General features: G+C 53.7%; 1 protein-coding gene across 2 annotated transcripts in view; it reads right to left on the reverse strand.

The window, feature by feature from the left end:
- Positions 1-803: 803 nt before the first annotated feature.
- TAFA5 (TAFA chemokine like family member 5) overlaps positions 804-23,296 on the reverse strand; it is a 262,342-nt gene continuing 239,849 nt past the window's right edge. For both annotated transcript variants that reach the window (XM_007976131.3, XM_007976132.3), the window contains exon 4: positions 804-2,918. In XM_007976131.3, the coding sequence (XP_007974322.1) occupies positions 2,910-2,918 (9 nt within the window). In that variant the 3' untranslated portion in view covers positions 804-2,909. The remainder of the gene's footprint in view (positions 2,919-23,296) is intronic.

Genomic DNA, 23,296 nt, shown 5'->3' on the forward strand with positions numbered 1-23,296 from the left:
CGGGGAAGAGGTTGGCCCGGGGCTCCTGCAGCCACTGTAGCTCGGCCTCCTGCCCTCCCTCCCAGAACAAGCCTGGCCCCTTGCAGGAAAAGTTGAGGCTTTGTCTGTCCACCTTGATAGCTCCAAAAACCAGTGATGTCTCCTAGGAAGCGCAGACAGCCAGGCAGCCCGTGGTGCAGACCCCCAGCCCAGCCGTCCGGGCCGAGGTGCCCTGTGAATAGCAGCTGGGGAGTAGCCAGTGGCCCACCCAGGTGGCCTTGGGTGTGGACAGCAAGGAGGCTCTGGGCTCCAGCACTGCTCTTTGGGGATCTGAGTGGACGTCTCTGCAAAGGGGGCGCTTCAGACTGGGTCTCCTTGGGGAGTTCTGTGTCTGGCACCTGTGTGGGGCCAGCTCACGAGGACCTGGGGCCAGCCTCCCTACTGACAGCCTGGGCTTCCGCACTGGCCAGGGGAGGAATAAAGGAGAGCCGATGCCTGCCGTACTCAGGTAGCCACACGTCAGACCCATGGAGGGACTCAGGGCACAGTGTCTGTGGGGCAGCGATATTCAGGCAGGGATGATAGCACCCCAGAGGGCTGTGGCCAGGCACTGCCCACCTGTCTGGGGCTGGGCTGCAGAGGCCATCCTTGCGGGTGCAGAAGAACCCAGGGGCTCACAGGCGGTGCCGGCTATGCCATGAGGGCCACAGGCACTGTCTGCTCTGACCCTGGGGGTCCCTGTGCTGGCCCCCGCCTGTCATCCCCACCAGCCACACCAGCCACAGCCCCTCTCCCAGGACACCATGCCCAGGGAACAAAAGCCATGCTTATCAAAGGAGTTTTTCTTTATTTTTCATAATTTAGCTGAATCAACACAAAATTGAATACTGTAAAACAAGAAAAAAAAATATGCTGTAACATCTTAAATCTCCCAATCTCTGCCCTTGAAGGTGTCTACACTTGCTTTCAAAAGAACCAGGCGAGGGGGAGGCCGTGAGGACGCTGGCTGGCAGAGGCTGCGGCCCGGGCTGCCGGAGCCAGGGCAGCTCGGGAAAGGCCCTTTCCAGGCCCACCTGCTCTGTGATGACAAACCCAACCTCAGCCCCTTCTTTTAGTCCAGGATACTAATGCCTATAAATTTGTGGTGACTGAAAGGTAAATTAAGTCCTCATGGATACTGGAACAGGTCTTAAATAAATGGATTTTCTTTCGTATCTTTAGTCTATGGTTGCTGGAACAGCTTCTATATAGTTACTTTTTATGTTTTTTTAGTAGGATAGAACTAGCATAATACTCATGTTAATTGGACTTGTAGGTAGTATACTTCAGCGGGAACTCAGGAAAATGAAGCAGGCTGGCGTACGACGGCCAGGAGAGAAAAAACAGAACTGTCCCTTATTCCTCGGCCCTGCTGTCCCCGCCTGTGCCTCTGCCCAGCGTGGCTTTCTGGACCTACTGACACAAAGACGGAGCACTTCTCAGAACGCGGGGACACAGACGTGGGGAGAAGGGCCACCAACTGGCCTCAAGGTCCGTGAGTGGCGAAAGGGGCAGGAAACGGGAAACAAAACCCATTGGAAGAAGCATGTTCAAAATATTGTACACTCAGTGTTGACCAACACAGAGACCAAAGGGGGAATCGAGCCACCAAACCTGGCCCGCAGCAAAGGGAACCTGGCCTCCCCGGGCACGACCGATGCCTCTGGGACACTGACACCACAGTCCTCCGCACGCTTCTCCCAGAGTCCCGCCTTCCACGCCTGGCACCCCACGGTCTGAGGGGCGCCACCTCCCCACCATGTCCCACCCCCAGAGTCTTCAGAAACACACGGGGCTCGGCCCGACTCTCAGGACGGCCGGGACTGCCACGTTAATTGTTAAATAGGATTTTCTACAAATATACAACATATAAAAACTGTTAAATATATAACTTTAGGCTTTGCAAAATACATTTAATGATCTCTTTCAAACAAGTGTTACTTGAGTTTTCTTTGCTTTCTGGAGCTAAATGGAGTATCGATGAGGCAGCAGTCACGGGAGACTCAACATGCTCTTGGCAGATATACTGGATTATCCAACTATCAAAAATGGAGCTGTAGAAGAGGCATGTTTAACTGGTTAAAACAGAAAGTGATTTTAGTACGGTAAAGTCGATCTAAGTACAGAGGAATCAAGCGGCCTGTGTTCCCGGGGGCTCTCGGCGTCTGCGTGGGGGCCATCGCCGGCCGCGCCCCGGCTGCCTCCCGCAAGTGTGCCACGGCCTCCGCGCAGCCAAAGCCCATCCTCCTAGGGTGCGCCGGGGTGCTCCTGGGGTGGAGGCCTCCACCACGGCCGCCCTCTCCGCTCCGCCAGGGCCACCAGCGTGTCTCTGCCACCATGCCCTCCCGTCCCCACAAGCGACCCCAGGGATCCTGACAGTGAGGGTGCGTCCACGTTCAGATAGATTTTGCTCTTTGGTCTATGGAGTATACTGAAAGTATAAGAAAATAAAAGCAATTCGGACAGTCTGGGGCACAGGAGGACGCCACTTCTACGCCTGACAGTCCCCTGGGGCGGGCGTCGTGTCTCAGGCGGGCTGGGCTGCAGCCTGCGGTGGCTGCCGGAGCCTCCTCCTCCTCATCCTCCGAGGACAGCAGGGCCAACGCCAAGGTCGGCGGGGGCTGGGTCTGCCGGGCTCCCACAGACTGCGTATTGCTGATGCCCGGGGCCGCCCCCCGCCTGTGTGTCCAGTCCGGCCCCCTCAGGTCGGCCGGACAGACCGAAGCTCAGGATGCCGAGGCCTGAGGCCGTCCTTCACGGACCACAGGGAAACAGAGTGGGCGGGCGGCAGAGAATGGGCGAAGTCCGAGGCGGGCAGAGAACCGTGGCTGAGGCGTGGGCTCTCCAGGGGAGCCAAGGCCACTCCCGGGGCCCCTCAGGGGCTGTGTTTGTCAGGAGACCTGGGGAGCAAAGAGAGAGAGACGGTGAGCCTCCTGCAGACGCTGCCCAAGCTCACAGGGAACACAGGCTCCTCTTCGCTCCCCGGCTCCCGCCAGCCGGCCTCCTGGAGGGCCTGAAACTAAGAGCTCATCCTCAGCGCTGGGGGGGGACATCCAGGCCACCAGACAGCGCCCCCAAATCACCCACCCTTCCTTGTGTCTCGGGAGGGTGGGGCGCCATCTGTGCATGACCTGGAGGGGTTGTTGGCCTCGGGCAGAGCCCTTCCCACCCCTACTTGCTGGCTTTTTTCCTCTAAGCGGCCATATCACTTTGCCACTCCCCAGCTCAAGAATCATCCGTGGCTCCCTATTCCCTGTATCCAATTCAAACCCCTCCCAGCTTCCTGTGCCTCTGAGGCCACAGACTACAGAGCTCACCCAGAACGGCCGCTGCAGGCTAGGGGACCTGGCCGCACCCCCACCACAGAGCCACCCTCTCCTGGCCATCCACGCTGGGCCTCTACAGGTCTGTGCCATTCCTGTGGCTGCCCAATCAAAGGACCACACACTTAGGGACGGGAATCTGAAACAGCAGTTAGTTCTTGCCCAGACTCAAGGTGTGGACAGGGCCAGTTCCTGCTGGAAGATCTGAGGGAGGGTCCACTCCAGGCCCCCTGGGGGTTTCTGGTACTCCCAGCAATCCTCAGTGCTCCTTGCCCGGGAGACGCATCGTCCTCATCTCTGCCTCCATCCTCACACGGTCCCCATGTCGACGTTCCCCTGCCCCATCTGGCCCCCGGAGGATTCTCTTCAATGGGAGGCAGAGGCCCTGGGGCTCAACTTCCCCCCAACACTCACCCTTTCCCTGGGCCCCAGGCAGCTCTGAGAATCTGCCCTTGAACCGACCCTGGCCCTACTGAAATTTCGGAGCCCACCCTGATGCTGTCTCCCGCGCGGGCACCTCCAGGCACCTGCCCACCTGGGTTAGGCCTCATCTGCCTCGCGCTAAATTCCTTACTCAGCCAGAGGCGGTGATGATGAGGGTCTCGCAGCTGCGGGGCCTCCCCAAATCCCAGGTTCCGTCAGGACCAGGGGTCATCTCCAGCACCCTGACCAGCTGCGGTTCCTGAGCTCCTGGGTGCCAGTCACTGCTCTGGGAACGACCTTGCCGTCACCTTGTCACAGCCTCGTCTACCCAACGGGGCCATGGGAATTAGAACCCGCACTCAACAGGACCTGAGGCTCAGGGGTGAAGGGACCTGCCCCGGGGACAGAGCAGCCTCACACTCACACCTTTGAGACAGGGAGCCTCAGATGCCTCCCCTCCTGGCTTCCTGGAGCTGCCAGCGTGGCCATCCTGCGGCCAGGCCCAGCCAGCCCTCTCTGCCTGTGGACACTTGTGGCCTGGGTCGCAGCTGGCGCTCCCCCTCACTGCACCCCTGGGGCCTGGAAAGGAAGTTGGCTCTGAGCTCCCCTCTGCTGGGTCTGCGGGCACCCAGTCATCCACAGCCCAAGGCCAAGGTCTGCATCCTCCAGCCTGTAGCCATTTTTCCTGAACCCAGTCCCCAGAGGGCTCAGAATTGGCCCCAGAGCGAGCTTGCCATCACACTGGGCTGTGGACGCTCAACAAACCGACATGAACGGTGTGGTCCCGAGCTGCCCGCTGCACCTGCAGGCATCTGATGCTTGGCCCACACAAGCCTCTCCATCAGGAGTGACGAGAGGGCATGGTCCTGAGCCTGTGGAGCGTGTGTTCAGCTCACATAAGAAGTTGACCCCGTGCTCAGACACAAACAACAAAACCAAACCTCCCAGCCCCATTCATCCAGGTAAATGATACTTCCTCTTCCTCACTAGAAGTTTCCATCTGACGTTAAGGTCAGGAGGAGCCTGCTGTACGAAGGAACGTGCTATTCTTTTAATTCTTTTTAGACAGAGTCTTGCTCTGCCACCCAGGCTGAAGTGCAGGGGCACGATCTCGGCTCCCTCAACCTCTGCCTCCCGGGTTCAAGCGATTCTCCTGCCTCAGCCTCCTGAGTAGCTGGGACGACAGGCAGGCACCAACATGCCCAGCTAATTTTTATATTTTTAGTAGAAACGGGGTTTCACCATATTGGCCAGGCTGGTCTCAAACTCCTGACCTCAGGTGATCCGCTCACCTCGGCCTCCCAAAGTGCTGGGATTACAGGCGTAAGCCACTGGGCCCGGCCTGAACACGCTGTCTTGAATGGAGCCTATGCAAAAAGTTCCAGTAAACAGCAGGAGAGAAGAAAGTGGCAAGACGGTGTGATGACCGTGGTGCCACCTCCACAGACACCTGGGACGAGGGACACTGTACCTGGGGAAAAACCCAAGTGGACTCAGGGAAGAAATACACACCGCACCCCACCCGTGTCCTGGAAGCCTTTGGCTTCTCTCCTGGGGCTGCTCCCTGGAGGTGCAGAGCCAGGTCACAACCAAGGCTCCAACCCTTCCTACGCCCCAAGGCCAGCTCCACAAGAAGGGCTGGAGTGGCTGTGGTTGGTTGCTGCTGTTCAAATCACCACACAGAACATCGGGGACTCGGACTACAGTGCATTCATTCTAGCAACCCCAGCAGGCCTCCTGAGCTGCAGGGGGTCATCTTCACAGGGAACCTTCTCGAATCCCAGGGCCCTTTAGTTCTTAGGCTGAGCAGCAAAATGCGTCAGGGCAGGGCAGGGCAGGGCCGGGCACGGCTGGTGACACCATGGTGGCCTCCAGTCCTGTTGGCTTATGGTGTCCACTCCCCTGCCCTCCGCCCTCCTAGCCGGTGAACCACTGCTTCCCAGGCTCCAGGGCATCGAGCCCATCCTGTAGGGTACCGGCGAGGGGCCTAATGGAAGGGGGTGCTGGCCACCGGCTTCCTGAGGACATGGGGCTCCAGTACCCGTCAGGCTGGTGAGCTGCCTGAGGACGGTTGCCGGAGTGGGATGGGGAGCTCAGCGGACACTAGGCCCCAGGCGTGCGGAGAGCAGGCCCACCCTCTGCCGAGGGAGCAGGCTGCCATCCCACTCCACTCTGATGACAGGTGATGAGGCCCCTCGGGCTTCTGTCCTGTAACAAGGCTGGACTAGGCTGCCACCTGGGAGGAGGTCAAGCTGGAATCCCCCTTCCCAGGGCAGCCACACCTCCTGGGCCTGAATGCTGCAGCAGCAATTACTATCTGAACATCCACTTTCTGAATGTCCCCTCTCTGTGCCTCAGTTTCTCCATGTGTAAACACATACCCACTTCATGAGTTAGTGCTATGGCTTGAAGAGATCTAATACAGCCAGCACTACGTCAGTTTTTCTCTCTCTCTTTTTCTTTAACAAGACAGGGTGTGGCCCTGTCACCCAGGCTAGAGTGCAGTGGTGCAATCACAGCTCACTGCAGCCTTGAACTCCTGGGCTCAAGCCATCCTCCCACCTCAGCCTCCTGAGCAGCTGGGACCACAGGCACGTGCCACCATGTCCAGCTGATGTCAATGTCTCATGTGGAAAATGAGAGTGACGGGTGACTGGGGTGTCTGTACCTGCCTGATGATTGGGGTGCTTCCTGAACGGCATGGGGTGGAGCCCAGCCTGAAAGCCCAGAATGCCTTGGGTGACTTCACCCAGGGCAGAAAGGCATCACCGAGAAGGGCCAGGTCCAGTGCTAGCCAGAAACCACGAGAACAGGGGCCAGAGGTGACCAAGCTCAACAGCCCAGGTGGATCCTGGAGACACACGCCCTTTCCTTGAATGGACGCTGAATGTGCCCCAGTGAGGGACACAAGGACCCCAGCCCATCGCACCATCGCACACTGTCTCCTGGAGGCGGCATCCTGTGTGTGCAGCTCACACACCTGTCTCCCCGGGACAGCATGCCCCTGCGGGCTTCACCGGTGGCAGCCTCCGCTCTCACGCAGGAGCTCAGCTCACCGCCCACCCTCCTCCAGTGTGTGTGTAGTGAAACAATGCCTCTCTGGACTCTCCTTCCCGTGGTGCTGCCAGGAGAGGTGCCTGACACCAAGTCCCGGCCTGTGGGCCCAGGGGCAGAAGAGCCACCGTTGACATGAAATATTTGGGCCAGTGCTGACGCCTCCCAGGCCCCCTCCAAGCGCCCAGGTGGACCCGGTGGACAGAAGGGCGTCTGACAAGAGGCACTGTGGCTGACCCAGATGAACAGTCATCAGCTGAGACTGAAGACGGAGCGAATTCTAGGACCTCAGGCCAGTTCTGCAACGTCAAAATACAAGGTCAAGCCACTGAAGACTATGTCACACGTGTGCTCAGGGTGAACCCTGGACAGGCCAGCGGCCGACGACAAAGCCGTGTGTGCCCATGCTCAGGGTGAACCCTGGACAGACCAGCGGCCGACGACAAAGCCTTGCCCTGTGCAATGAGCCGGCTCCACCAAAGAGCCAGGCCTGGGTAGCAGACTCGGGTTCAGGGGTCAGGGGTCAGCGGTCAGGGCTGCCGAGACACCCTCACAGGCTGATGGTCCCAGGGACGAGACAGAACCCACCCCTGCTAGGCGCAGTGCCTCACGCCTGTAATCCCAGCACTTTGGGAGGCCAAGGCGGGGGGATCACCTGAGGTCAGGAGTTTGAGACCAGCCTGCCCAACATGGAGAAACCCTGTCTCTACTAAAAATACACAAAGTAAGCTGGGCGTGGTGGCAGGTGCCTGTAATCCCAGCTACTTGGGAGGCTGAGGCAGGAGAATCACTTGAACCCAGGAGGCGGAGGCTGCAGTGAGCCGAGATCGCACCACTGCACTCCAGCCTGGGCAACAAGAGCCAACATTCCATCTCAAAACAAAAAAACAAAACAAAACAAAAGGAACCCGCCCCTGCCTCCCAAGGCTGCGGAAACACAGAGGAAAAGAGGTTAGTAAAGGTGCCCTGGAAATGTACGAAACCACCCAAGTTAGGACCGCGTCGCCAGAAATGTACGAAACCGCCCGAGCTAGGACCGTGTCGCCGGAAATGTACAAAACCACCCAAGTTAGGACCGTGTCGCCGGAAGAGCATGCAGGTTTAGCACTGCTCTCTAACAAGGACGCTGTGCCTAGTGCCCTGCAAAGCCCACTTCCCCAAGGCTGTGGGGCTGAGGGAATCAGTGTGGGCTCTGCAACTTGACTGGAACCCGGCTCTGACCCCGCGAACCACACAGGTCATGGCCTGGGGAAGGCCACCAGCTATCGATGCCTCCAGGCCTTCCCTCCTGGCCACACCACACCAGGCTTCACCTCATGAGACTCCAAAAACATCTTTTTTTCAGGAAGTGAAGCTACCCAAGGGCGGCCTTCATCTGGGGTCACCAGAGAACCACAGTCTGTGACCCCCACCTTGGGGCCTGAGTCAGCCACCCCCTGTAGAGCAACGCTCAACACACAGGGCCCGGAGCTCCCCTCGGTCTCCTTGACCCCACCAAGAAGTGTCAGGGACTAAGGGCCGTCATGGAGCCACCATTGTCCTCAGGACCAGCCCCTTCCTCATGGCCGAAGATGCGAGTTCTGGGAACGAGGCCATCCCCGTACCGCTGGGCTGTGCGGGTGCAGGGTTCAGGGATGACTCCATCTCGGCAGAACAGCCTTGGCAGGTGCGACTCGGAGCATTCCCGATGGCAAACCCAGCCCTGGGAATAAAATTATGCAGAAAAACTAACAAGTAAAATCCCCCAAACTCATCAAGACTGGTGTGATCACTCAAGCCAGACACAGTGTCCCAGGCCACAGAGCAACACTCGGCCGCTGTAGGGCAGGTGGGGGAAGGTGGGGGAAGGTGGGGGAAGGTGGGGGCGTCAGCTGACGAATGTGCAGACAGATCATTTGTTCATCCATCAAACATTTATCCATCTGCCATAAACAAGGCTCCTGACTCAGGAGGGTGGCAAAGATGAATGCAGGCAGGTTCTTTCCCTTAGGGTAGAGGAGCTCCCCCAACACAGCTGGGCTGGCAGATAGGACATCAGAGACGTCAGCGCCTCGGCTGCCCACAGCGGGGCCAACTCCCCTGCAGTCTGCTCTTGGCCGTGGTACGCCAGAACGAGGACGCCCCTGGCAGCCCTCCGCCTCCTCCATGAGCTCAGGAGTGAAGACTGTTGTATTGGAGTAACAGACATGAAGATCCTGACCCCACACCTGTGCATGGGGTCTTACTCAGCAGCAGGTTCTAGCAGATGTGATTGAGTTAGAATGGCGTCATATCAGATTAGGGTGGGCACCACTCCCTTATAGGGAGACGGAAATCTGGACTCAGGGCAGACACACAGAGCAGCAGGCCCCATGCAGACAGTAACAGAGACTGGAGCCACGCGGCCACAGCGGCTGCAAGAGGCAGGGAGGACCCTCCGCTGCAGCCTCCCGAGGGAGCACGGCACAGCAGACACTGCGACCGCAGACGTCTGGACCCAGAACCACGAGAACAGGTTTCTGTGGTTTGAAGCCACCGGGTGTGTGGCATTTTGTTCCAGCGGCTCCCGGAGACTCACACAGCCTGGACACTGTGCCTGACCTGAGTGAGTCCTGGGGACACTGACTGGAACCTGGGGGCGGCTGAGCCTGCATCCCAGGGCTGGGCTGAGGGCGGGACCAGGCAGCACCGCTCCAACATCTCCGCACTGCCGGGGCCCCGCGTGTGGGCTGCGTGGAAGCAGCAGAGGGCCCTTCTCACACCGTCAGGCCCTTGGGCATCACCGCACCTGAGCTCCCGGCTGGGGACTCGGCCCCGCTGAGCATCACAGGCCATCTCTCCTCTTCTAATCCACCACACTGCCCAGTCCACAGTGCTGCCGGCTCCACCACACCACCTGGTCCACCACGTCACCCAGCCTACCACGTCGCCTGGTCTGCCACGCCACCTGGTCCACCACGTGACCCAGTCCATCACGTCGCCCAGTCCACCACGTGACCCGGTCCATCATGCCGCCCGGTCCGCCACGTGACCCGGTCCATCACGCCGCCCGGTCCGCCATGTTGCCTGGTCCGCCACGCCACCTGGTCCGCTACGACGCCTGCTCCACTGTGCCACCAGCTCCACCACTCACTCCACCCGTCTCCTGCTCCACCTGCTCTGGCTGGGGCCTTCCCTGTCCCCTCCATGTCCCTGTGTTAAGCTGGGCTCCGACTAAAACTGTGCTTGACTCTGCTGTCCGTGTCCTCTGCTGTCCGTGTCCTCTGCTGTCCGTGTCCTCTGCTGTCCGTGTCCTCTGCTGTCCGTGTCCTCTGCTGTCCGTGTCCTCTGCTGTCCGTGTCTTCCACTGTGAAACGGGTTTCTCCACACCAGGACCATCCGTGTGGGGGTCAAGTTCTTTTCCCAAACCCGGCAGGGGCCCCGTGCACCTGTGCCTGGTGAAGGATGAGGGGGCCTGTGGGGTGGGGCAGGACAGCCGGTGCAGCCAGACGCCTCCAGAGCCTGGCGGGTGCCTCGACCTCCCACAGCCTCCCAGCTGCAGCCTCTGGGAGTCCGTTTCCCCGTCTGTAACATGGGATAGGAACAGTGTTTACCCCCATCCATGGGGTTCTTAACAACAACAAATAGTTCAGCATAAGAGAGAATGCAGGGCACCTTTTCTATTGCAGATTACAACTCAGAATAAAGAAGAAAAGCCACAGCGACCTTCCTCACCAGCTTCCAGAGGTGTTCCTCCAGAAGGCTGCTGTGTTATTGCTAGGGCTGCCGTAACCGAGTACCCGAGACTGGACAGCTTGAACAAAGGACATTCGCTGTCTGCAGCCCACGAGGCTGGACCTCTGGGATCTACAGGTGTGGCAGGGCTGGCTTCTGAGGTCCTTCTCCTCGGTGTGCAGATGGCATCTCCGTGAGTCTGCACAGGCTCAGCCCCGTGTGTCTGTGTCCTCACCTCCTCTTTTCAGAAAGACAAGGTCCTCTTGAATCAGGGCCCTGGACCCCAAGGACCCCACTTAAGCTTCTCTCCTTTAAGGCCCTATCTCCAAATATGTTAAGACTGGGGGGGCAGCACTTACATGTATAGATTTGGGGGATACAGTTCAGTCCATAAGAGCTGCTTTCTGAGGAGCTCCAGTTCCTACCCTCAGGGGTGAGGGCAGGAGGTCACTGAGCTCCACTGAGAACAGGCCTGCGGGGGACACGTCCTCAGCATGGCATCTACAGACGCTGCAAGGCCACATCACAGCCACGTCTTCTCTGTGAACAGCCCCCAACACCAGGGCTGGGATCTTGTGTGCGAATCTCCATCCAGGGGTGGACACAGGACACGCTGAGCCCACCCGCGGTCTCTGGAGTCTGTCCCTGGCTGAGAGCATGGGCCAGTGACGGTGCTGGACCTTCACTGACAGGGTTCTGAAGCCATGGCGCTGCCACGTGCCACCACGTTAGGAAGGAGGCAGCACCAGGCAGATCTGCCAGCTGAGGCCAGGGGCACAGCTCCATCCCCGCCCCCTTAGTAAGCAGATCCCCTTGTGCTCACTAAGCAGTGGGAAATGGTTACTATTCCTCGTAACCAGACAGTGAAGGATATTGCTGTGTCTTATCCGCAAACACACAGGGAGGGGGCCCGAGTCTGGAAGCTCTGTGAGTCCCCAAAGCCACACAGCCAGCGGAAAGGCTGGCTCTGGGATCAGCTCCTCTGCCCCAGGGTCCCCGCTCCTGCAGCCACCTCCTGTCCTGCCGTCCTCCCAGCCAGGGAGGCCACACGCAGCGGTGGCGGGGGAGGTGGGCTTCTCCTTGGGGCTCCTAGTTAGCGAAGTCACTGTTGGGTCTGGTTAGGAAAAGCGTCCATTTGTCCTCTCCAGGGTTGGAGGAGAGGGGCCTGCAGCGGGAGCTCCTCCCTGTGCTAATTAAGAACAAGCCAGCTGGGGTGGGCGTGGGCAGCAGTGTCCAGGAAGACGGGCACTTGGTGGGTTCTACGGAATCAGCACATCTGGGCACCGACCAGACTCCCACTTAGAAAGCAGACCTGTGGTCCCGGACAGTGGAGGAGGCAGGGCCCCCAGAGCTTCTGCTGACTCAGCGCACTGACGGCCAGACTGCTGCCATAGATCATGGAGTAATCGTGCCTCGTGCCGGGGAATAAAGGGAGCTCTGTATGGCAAAAGCACAGGAGCTACTGTCAGCTCTGAGAGGGAAGGATGGCACCAGGAGACCCAGTCCGCAGGTAATGAAAGCAAGCCCACGGCAAACACAGAGAGGCAGATGGAGCTATCACATGCTCCTCCCAGATCTGCTCAACACTTCGTCCTTTATTGGTCATTACCGACCTGAATAGTGAGCTTGAAGATCAGTTATCACCTCTGGACACATCTGGGCTGCTACAGATGTCTAACCCTGTCTCAGCAATTACAGTGCTGGCCACTCACCTGCCCCAGAGGACACAGCACCGGCAAGCACGTGTCCTCGGGTTGAAGGCAGCAGACCTCCCTAACCAAGGCTGGGATTAGTGTGCACAGGCATTCACTACGCAGCCCTTCTGTGCCATGAGGCGGAGAGCTGGGGAAGGAGGCAGGGTGGGCAGTGCCAGGGCCCTGGAAAGAAAACCGTGTACTCGCCGGGCGCGGTGGCTCAAGCCTGTAATCCCAGCACTTTGGGAGGCCGAGACGGGCGGATCACGAGGTCAGGAGATCGAGACCATCCTGGCTAACATGGTGAAACCCCGTCTCTACTAAAAATACAAAAAATCAGCCGGGTGTGGTGGCGGGCGCCTGTAGTCCCAGCTACCCGGGAGGCTGAGGCAGGAGAATGGCGGGAACCCGGGAGGCGGAGCTTGCAGTGAGCCGAGATGGCGCCACTGCACTCCAGCCTGGGCGACAAAGCGAGACTCCGTCTCAAAAAAAAAAAAAAAAAAAAAAAAAAAAGAAAACCGTGTACTCTTTTGCTTAGCTTTGACAGAAGCAGACCGCAGTCTCAACATTTTCTGCAAGCTGCCAAGCTGTAAGAACACATATTTCTCGGTTGGTTAAATAGTCTAGCTTACTTCTCTGGGGGAAAAAAAAAATTTTTAATTTAAATATGGGAAAATTATATTTCTGTCTTTCTGATGGTATTTTTCCTCTCTTTGCCTCATAGCTATCTTTGGGTCTTTGAGAAGTTCCTAGAAGCTTCCAGAAACTGGGCCCTGGTGCGGGGGAGGGCTCTCAGCAGTGCTGGGGTAGTGGTGGGCTGCTGTTTGCTATTTCTATGGAGCTGCTGCTTTTGTAGATAGGCCGTGATTTCTCCTTTTTGGAGAAGGGAGCAAAGCATCGTTCTGAATCATGAATACCAGGATCCAGGTGTGAAACTCACACGAGGCGTGGCTTGGTTTATAACCCAGTGGTAAAAAGAGGAGCTGGTGACAATGAATTTGTGTCATCAAGGCAGAGTCCCATTTTGGCACTGAATTCTGAGCAGCGGCGAGGTCAAGGTGCCACGTCAGGCTGCCTGCGACGGCCGATCAACCCTCGGCACTGAAGGTAGAGACACAAGTGGTGAAAACCATGGAGCTCCTGACAGCCGACCCAGCGGCTGCGTGGTTATGCATCCTGGAAACTAACACACCCTGCCTGGGGAATGTCGGCTTTTTATACGTCTTAAATTAAAATAACCCGTTTAGGACTGTGCACATCATGGCCTCTCTCACTTAATAACCCGATGACTGGCGCAGACGGTCTCACGGGGGAGGCTGTGGTGCAATCACCCCTCACTGGGGTAAGCAGAGGGTCCCGGAGGGACTGAGCTGGGGGGCTCTGTGCCAGGAGCCAGGGGAGGCCAGAGGCAGTGAGATGAGGCTTAGGAGCACAGGCGCGGCCTTTGACCTTCCCTTGCTGTGTGCCCGGAGGCCCAGGAGTGGCTGCCCCGGAGCGGTGCTGACTGGGACGCCCGCTGGGCTGCAGGGCACATTCTGTGTCTGACCTGGGGGCCGCCCACAGGTTTGGTGTCGTCACAATCCATGCAGTGGTACATTTAAGATGTGTGTGTTTCACTGCTGAGAGCTATACCTCAATTTAAAAAGTAATGTAGACATTACGGGCACCTCCTTCCTTCCCCGCAGTGACAATACGGCCGTCCCCGTGCTGGGCTCTAAGTGGGGCTCCCAGTTCTGCAGGCTCAAGAAGGAAATTTCACACTTGGCCCCGGCAGCCAGGGTGGAGGCACCAGCCCCGCCCATCCCAGGCACACTGCAGCCGGTCACCCATTCCGTCCACTCCGAAGGTTGGTTGCTGGACTCGGCCTTGCTAAATTTTAAATGAGAGGGCCCAGGATCTCCCTCATGTCCCAGGGAGGCCGGAGCCCCCCCACCACAGCATCCCCCAATGAAGGCCCCCACGCAGGTGCCCTCAGGAGGCACAGCAGGGCTGCACAGTGACCGCAGCCCTCACTCATCACTCGGCATCTCATGCCCGGTCCAGCTCAACCCCACCTCTAACCTCAGAGGCCGCAGCCCCCTGTGCTGGCCACAGGGAGGGGAAGTGGAAGCCGCCCTCCCTGGCCGCAAGGCTGCCCATCTGCCCCGTGGAGGCCTGGGGGCCGGTGCTCACACCTGGAGCCACAGTCACATCCGGCGACAGGGAGCAGGGCTGGCATCCCCATCCCTGAGGCCGCACCAGCCCCAGGAATTGCCCGCCTCTCAGGCATGTGAAGGACATGGCTCTGCCACTTCCAACCGTTCCCTTTTGTCCCAAGCCGTAGTGCAGCCAGCTCTGAAGCTCCCATCCCCGTGCCCAGGCTCACCCAGCACAGTGTGCAGTGCCCTCTCCCAGCCCCAGGAGAAGACCCCGGCTGGTGTCAGGGGCGACCACAGTGTCTCGGCGACTGCAGCTCCACAGCCTCATTCCATTGTGAGTTCGTGGGCGGACGGCACTGAGGGGACCAGGGACAGCAGGGCAGGCTCAGAGGCGTCCCTCAGAGGCAGCTTCAGAAATGCCTCCCACTAGGGCAGCTCAGGGTCCCTAAGGCCAGGCGCTGCCCTCCGAGCTGTGAGGGCCAAGTAGCTTCTGAAGCTCAAGGTCAAGGCCCGGCCACGTTCTCAGGCTCCCTGTCTCACGGTCTTCGCCCTCTGTCCAAGTTCAGGACAAATGTCCACTTGGGGTGGGACAGGCCTGTGTGGCCAGGTGTCTGGCCTCTGAGCTGGACACGGGGCAGAGTCCTCACATCAACAGAGGTCAGGAGACGGGCGTGGTGGTCTTGCCAGGGCAGCCCCCACCTGTGGCTGCTGTGCTGCCAGAGCAGAGCCCCAGGGGACCAGGGGAGAGAGACTGGTCAGAGACCTTCTGCCTCAAACACCAGGCTATGCCCGGGTACCTGCGTGCTGCAATTTTATTGAGATATGATTCACACACAATACAATTCGCCACTTAGAGTGTCAATTCAGTGGTTTTCAGCATATCCCAGAGTTGGGCAACCATCACGATGGCCAACTTTAGGACACCTTCATCTGCCCGGAAGAAACGCCGTTCCCGTCAGCAGCTACTCCCCGTCTCCCTCCTGGGCCCTGGCAGCCACGGGCCTGCTTTCAGCCGACGTGACCTGGCCCGTTCCGGGCATTTCACGTCACTGGACTCCGACAGGGCAGACTTGTGACTGGCTTCCTTCACTCAGCGTCACGTTTCCGAGGTTCATCCGTGTTGTTGGTTCATGAGGAACACCACTCCTTTGTAAGGCTGAATAATGTTCCAGTCACGGGTGTGTATGAAGGTGTTTTTCCGCGACTCTGCTGACGAACACCCGGGTGCTTTCCGCTTTCTGGCTGCTGGGAACGCTGCTGCCAAGAACAGGCGTGTACAGCTTCGTGTGTGGACGTGCTCTCATTTCTCCTGGGGGGATGGACTCCAGGAGTACGACTGCTGGCTCCCTTGGTAACTCCGTCATTTTCAGCCACTGCCAAACTGTCTTCCAAAGCAGCCTGAGTACAAGTTTCAGATTCTCTCGACAGAGAGTGCCTAACTGCTTTCTGCTTTCCAGAGACTGGCGGATCTTCATTCCTATTAGCATCCTTTAAGTCAGCTCAAAAGGAAGTCAGATAAAAACCAAACCATGAATGAACCCGAGCGGCCTCTGCGTGTGTGTTTTGGTCGCCCGAGCGACCTCCGTGTGCGTGTTTTGGTCGCCCGAGCGGCCTCCGTGTGCGTGTTTTGGTCGCCCGAGCGGCCTCCGTGTGCGTGTTTTGGTCGCCCTTCTTGACAGTGACTGTCTCTGCCATTTTTTCTGGCTGCTTCAATTTCGTATTTTGGGAATTCTCTATTTGCGGACTTTGCCCATCTTCCTGTGGACTGTGCGTCTATCACAAGGTTATGAGACATGCTCGCCAGCTGTGATCCACCTCCTTCTCCCCACGCTGTGATCCGCCTCCGAGCGTCATGCATGTGACTGGACTGTCCTATGTCTGGGGTTCTGAGGTCAGTCAGGCAGCTAGAGGAGAACAGGGGCTCCAGCTCCCGGCTCCTGGGTGGGATCCCAGCTCTGCAGTTTGTGGGTGGCCTTCAGGACGTTACTTAGCACCTCCGTGCCTCCATTTTCTCATCTGTAAACCAGGATGAGAACAGTCGGCAGCCCATGGGCAGATGTCAGAATGAATGAGTTAATCTACCTGACTGCCTAGGTGCACAGGGTCAGGCGTTTGCTGTCATCATGGATTTCTCCGATTGAGTTTACAATTGCAGCGTTCTTCCTCACGCCACACACAGATCAGTACTCCCCTCCACTTCCTCCTGGTCATCTCCGAGTTTCCCTGTTATCGTTCCTCTGCAATCCTGGGGGTGTTTAGTTTTGAACATGGTGTGAGGTAAGAGTCCAACTTGGGTTTTTCCCCAAATCCAAAGCTGATTTTCCCAGCAGCTGCTGCTGGGGACCCTGGCCCATCCTCACTGATTTGAGATGCTCACCGCATCCATATTCACCTTTCAGGAACACCTGGGTTCATTTCAGGGCTGGGCTGTTCACTTAGTCTCTTCTGTGGATCAGAACACAGCAGTCAGAAGAGCTAACATTTTAGCATTTAATTATGTGCTGGGACTTTGCCATACATGGTCCCTTGTGTTAACTCCTGAGGCGGGTCAGTGGTGGGACCCAGGCTTAGGCCAGGCAGGCGGCCCCCAAAGCCCAGAGCCGCTGACACACTGCCCAGAGCCCAGACGGCTCCTCTCCTGCTGTTCACACACGTGTCTACACCAGCAAGACGAGGACACCCGGGTAAGTCTTCCATTACAAAGTCTTCTTAGACGCCCAAGACTGAATTACACTCTGGGATACAGCATAAAGTCATCTTGTGAAATTCTGAAAACCCATGGGAAACTGGATTCAAATCTTACTAAATATAAACATTAACTTTTGAAAGAACAGCCGGCCTCACGACATCTCGGCCTCCCCTCCTCATGTCAGCGTCTACGGCATCTTTCATTTGTTCCAGACTTTTCTCATTTCTCATGGGAAGGCTTTGCACTTCACCCAGGTGCCAACCATTTCTTACTCATGTTCTTTCAAGTTACTTTCTGTTTTCTGCTGTGATCAATAGTCCTCCCCTCTCATTTATTTCATGAATTTATTGGAAGTAAATCATTATCGTTTGAAACACATGTGCTTGGAAAGTCAGCAGCAACTGGTTTTTGTGTATAGTAGCTCCCTTTTTTGCATGTGCAAAGTGGATTTCTCCTAAAGGTGACCAGCAGATTCACCAGTTTCCCATCCTGACCAACACTGGGCGGGCGGCGGCCGATTCCAGCTCTTGGCAAGTGGCGCTGAAGAGCTTTGATTAGTCTGGTCCGGAGGTTGGCAAACTTGTGCTGCAGAGTCAGACAGTGTATGCATTTGCAGCTCTGGGGCCATAGGTTCTCTTCTGCCACTGCTGCATGCTGCTGCTGTGACTCCCACCCATCTGTAGACAATGTGTAAATGAACAAACGGCTGGGCCTGATTTGGCCTGAAGGTTGGAGTTTGCTGAACACAGATCTCCATCACAGACTGGGTCTGTGACAACTTTAACACTGGATACAAGCAGATACAACTTTCTAGACTCATACTCGGGCCGGTTTACTGAAATCTTATTAGTTTCCAAGACATTTCAGCCAATCTCTAGAGTTTCTGAAGCACCTGCTTACCTCGCCTGCAAGTAACAAGGATCGTATTTTCTCATATCACACACTGATGTGACTGCATTCGCCGGAACGTCTAAAAAGTCATCATGCAGGGCTCCTCTGAAGCTTCCATTTGAAGAGACACAAGGCAACTGGGTTCTGTGTCCCAAAATCTCAGAGCTGGAGGCTCCCTGGAGGGGTTACAGCTGGGGCCCGGCCGAAGCACACGCTGGCTTGGGTTTCAGATGGATGCTGGGCACTGAGTGGGCCTGCTCTACCCTCCAGGATGACTGCAGGTCTGTGGCTTTTGGTGCTTTTGCTCATTTGATTTGTTTTTTAATGAGTAAGACTGTGTCCCCCCAGTGACTTTTCCAGCATCTATTGAATTAGAAGACTTATTAAAAGATTCAATGTGGTGATATAGTTTGTCATTCTACCTGATTTTGAAATACAGGCATACCTCAGAGATATGGTGGGTTCAGTTCCAGACCACCGCAATAAAGCAAATATCGCGATCAAGTGAGTCACACAAATTTTTGGTTTCCCAGTGCGTATAAAAGCTATGTTTATACTATACTGCAGTCTACTAAGTGTGCAAAAACATCATGTCTAAAAAAAGTACATACCTTAAAAATAAGTTAGTGCTAAAAATGCTAATGATCATCTGAGCCTTCAGGGAGTCGTCATCTCTTTGCTGAAGAAGGGTCTTGCCGCAATGCTGATGGCTCCTGACTGATTAGGGCAGTGGATGCTGAAGGTTGAGGAGGATGTGACAATTTCTTAAAATAAGACAACATTAAAGTTGCTGCATCGATTGACTCTCCTTTCATGAAAGAGTTCTCCGTAGCATGTGATGCTGTTTGAGAGCATTTTAAGCAGAGAAGAACTTCTTTCAAAACTGGAGTCAATTCTCTCATACCCTGCCACTGTACTGTCAACTAGGCTTATGGAATATTCGAAATTCTATGTCATCGTTTCCACGATGTTCACAAGCATCTTCCCCAGGGGCAGATTCCACGTCAAAAAACCACTTTCTGGCTGGGTGCGGTGGCTCACACCTGTAATCCCAGCACTTTGGGAGGCTGAGGCAGGCAGATCACAAGGTCAGGAGATCAAGACCATCCTGGCTAACACGGTGAAACTCCATCTCTACTAAAAACACAAAAAATTAGCCTGGCATGGTGGCGGGTGCCTGCTACTTGGGAGGCTGAGGCAGGAGAATGGCGTGAACCCGGGAGGCGGAGCTTGCAGTGAACCAAGACTGCGCCACTGCACTCCAGCCTGGGCGACAGAGCAAGACTCCGTCTCAAAAAAAGAAAAAAGAAAAAAAAAAAAACTCTCTGCTTATCCCCAAGAAGTACCTCTCCATCTGTTCAAGTTCTATCATGAGATTGCAGCAGTCCAGTCCCCTCTTCAGACTCCACTTCCAAATCGAGTTCTCTTCCTACTTCCACATCTGCAGTGATTTCCGTCACTGAAATCTTGAACTCTCTCAAAGCCATGCATGAGAATTGGAATCGACTTCTTCCAAACTCACATTAATTCTGATGATTTTGACCTCCTCACATGAATCACAAATGCTCTTAATGACGTCTAGAATGGTGAATCCTCTCCACAAGGTTTGCAATTGACTTTGCCCAGGTCCATCAGAGGAATCATGATCTAAGACAGCTACAGCCTTATCCAATATATTTCTTAACGAACAAGACTTTAATGTCAAAATTACTCCTTGATCCATGGGCTGTGGAATGGATGCTGTGTTAGCAGCGTGAACACAGCATTCATCTCCCTGAATATCTCCATCTGAGATCTTGGGTGACCAACAGCATCATCAATGAGCAGCAATATCTTGAAAGGAATCTTTTGTTCTGAGCAGTAGGTCTCATCAGTGGGCTTAAAAGATTGAGTCAACCACGCCATACACAGATGTGCTGCCATCCAGGCCGTGTTGTATGTTGTATGGAGGACAGGCGGAGTAGGTCTGCTTAATTCTTCAAGGACCCGGGGTTTGCAGAATGGAAAATGAGCTTCAGCTTCAACTTCAAGTCACCAGCTGCGTTAGCCTCTAGCAAGAGAGTCAGCCTGTCCTCTGGGGCTTCGAAACCAGGCACTGACTTCTCTCTAGTGGGAAATCTCACAGTTTGCGTCTTTTTGCAATAGAAAGCTGTTTCATCTACATTGAAAATCTATTGTCTAATGGAGCCACCTTCATCAATGGTGCTAGCTAGATCTTCTGGGAACTTACTGCAGCTTCTCCATCAGAACTTGCTGCTTCATCTTGCACTTTTATGTAGTGGAGACAGCTTCTTTCCTTAACACTCATGAATCGATGTCTGCTGGCTCCAACGTTTCTTCTGCAGCCTCCTCCCTTCTCTCAGCCCTTCACAGAATTCGAGAGACTTGGGGCTTGGTCTGGATTAGGCTTTGGCTTAAGAGAATGTTGTGGCTAGTTGGATCTTGTCTCCAGACCATTAAAACTTTCCATCTCTTTCTTATCATTCACATATTCACTGGAGTAGTACTTGTAATTATCTTCAACAATTTTTCCTTTGCTCTACAACTTGGCTGACTGGTGCAAAAGGCCTAGCGTTCAGCCTGTCTCAGCTTTCGACACGCCTTCCTCACGAAGCTTGATCATGTCTAGCTTTCGATTTAAGGTGAGAGATGGACGCCTCTTCCTTTCCACTTGAACACTTAGAGGCCGCTGTAGGGTTATTAATTAGCCTAATTTCAATATTGTTGATTCAGAGAACAGAGAGGCCCATGGAGAGGAGAGACGGGACTGGCGGGTCAGTGGAGCAGTCAGAATGCAGAAAACATCCATCATTTAAGTGTGCCATCTTACACGGGCGTGGTTTGTGGTGCCCCCAAACAACTGCAATAGTAACAACAAACCTCAATGATCACAGATCACCCTAACGGATATAGTAATAAAGATTGAAATATGGGGAAAATTACCAAAATGTGACACAGAGACACAAAGTGAGCGTATGCTGTTGAAAATATGGTGCTGTCAGACTGGTTCAAGGCAGGGCTGCCACAAACCCTCAATTTGTGAAAACGGCAATATTTGCAAGGTGCAATAAAACAGAGCACAATAAAACAAGGTGGGCCTGTAGCAAAACGCACTTTCGTTGCTCATGTAAGTTCCACTGCGTTGCACGTGGCCTTTTCCTTTTTCTTTTTTTTTTTTTACAGTCTTGCTCCATCGCCCAGGCTGGAGTGCAGTGGTGCGATCTCGGCTCACTGCAACCTCTACCTCCTGGGTTCAAGCGATTTCCCCCCCTCAGCCTCCTGAAAGTAGCTGGGACTACAGGCACATGCCACCATGTCCAGCTAATTCTTTTGTATTTTAGTAGAGATGAGGTTTCACCACGTTGGCCAGGATGGTCTTGATCTCCTGACCTCGTGATTTGCCCACGTCGGCCTCCCAAAGTGCTGGGATTACAGGCGTGAGTCACCGCACCCGGCCTCTTTTTTTCTTTTAAAGGACTCAGAATTCAGTGTGCTGTTATTTTATGTAGGTGTGAGCAATGTGTGTGCCACGCAGTACTGACACCAGAGGACATGCATTCCAGGGACACGGATCCCCAGATGCGGCTGCTGCCCCCAGTACAATGCCGGGTGGGTGTACGCAGCCTCGAGGCTGCTTGTTGGAGGAATCGCGTGCCTGACATGGTGCCTGGCCCACATCACAGGCTCAAAATCTTTGTGGAAGGAAGTGATTATTAGCACTTTTTAATCTTTTGGGATACTTTCTAGAATATTTCAGTTCCTAAATGTATATTTGTATATTTTATATTTAAATTTATATTTACATTTTAAAATATATAAATTTAAATATAAACATAAATTTATATTTATTTATATTTTATATAATTAAAAATTATATAAACAAAATTTCCAGATTTAGTGATCAATACACTAGCTACACATACACTTGTGAATAATTTAATTTTTCCTTTGCTCTACAACTTGGCTGACTGGTGTAAGAGGCATAGCTTTCAGCCTATCTTAGCCTAGTAATCTGATTCTTCCTTTCAGGTTTATAGTTACAAATTTATATTTTATACAGATTTACATTTATGAATTTATATTTTACACAAATTTATATTAATATTTATATTTACAGGATTATTATATATTTATATAAATATATATTTATAAATTATATTATATATTACTTACCATATATGTACAAATAAATATTAAAATATTATTTATAAATATAAAACATTATATATTTATAAATAAAAAATATGTTAGTTTCTAAAATAAACTAGATGATTTTCCATATTTTCCAGTATTTGGGAAAAGAAACCTGAACACTAAATATTTGAAGCAGTGTGCCTATTAAAGTATTTCTGTCTGAAAATTTTACTGAAGAATATTAATATTTATCCATTCCTTCGTTACATTTGGTAGTTTTTCCCCTAGAAAAAATATATATTTAATCAAAATTTCCAGACTTACTGATCGATACACTAGTTATGCATACACTTGTGAATAATTTTTCCTTTGCTCTTCAACTTGGCTGACTGGTGCAACAGGTGTAGCTTTCAGCCTGGTAATCTGATTCCTCCTTTCAGATCTATTTTCTGATATAAAATAATTTATGTAAAGAAGTAAAATCACATTTTTATAGGTTTGTTGAAGGTGCAATGATACACTCTATGCCTTTCTTTTAAAAATTCATTAATATTTCTTTTCAGCTTTACCAGCTGTTTTCTCCTCTTTGAGAGGAGGGGTGATCTTTTCCCCCGCTTAAGTTCTTTGTGTTCATTCTTTCTGATTTGAAGATAAAGGCATTTAAAGACATACATACAGTGATGACTAGCTCTTTCACTGGATCTGTAAAAATACCGTGTGTTATTGCTATGACATTCTAAATGGGATATCAATAACTCAAACGCATATTATGATATTGTTCAGTAGTGCTGGTCCTGCTCACATCATTTCAACATACGAATTCATCCAATGCTTACAAGAGCCCTAGGAAGTGGTATTTTGTCCATATTATAAATGTAGACACTGAGGCATAGAAAGGGAAGTTTGCTCCAAGTTAAACGGCTGGCAGTTGCTCCATCCAGCACTGGACATCAGCAGATGGACTTCAGACACTGCACATGACCTTTTGTGAGTATGGCTTCTTTTTTATTACAACTTTCAATCAACAAATTATAAGGAAGTCCTGGTTAATAAGGCTTTCATTTTTTGGTGTAAGTCTCAATTTTAAATACAGTGTGTTCTCACTGGAAAAGAGGGCCGGTGCATTTCTTCTCCTAGTGTGATTTAACTCATGACTTGGTTTATGGCTCTTTTTGTAGAGATTTCAAAAATGATTGAAAATTGCAAGCAGCCTTGTTTGTATACTATAATTTAGATATG

This window comes from Chlorocebus sabaeus, chromosome 19, assembly GCF_047675955.1.
Source record: "Chlorocebus sabaeus isolate Y175 chromosome 19, mChlSab1.0.hap1, whole genome shotgun sequence".
NCBI lineage: Eukaryota > Metazoa > Chordata > Mammalia > Primates > Cercopithecidae > Chlorocebus > Chlorocebus sabaeus.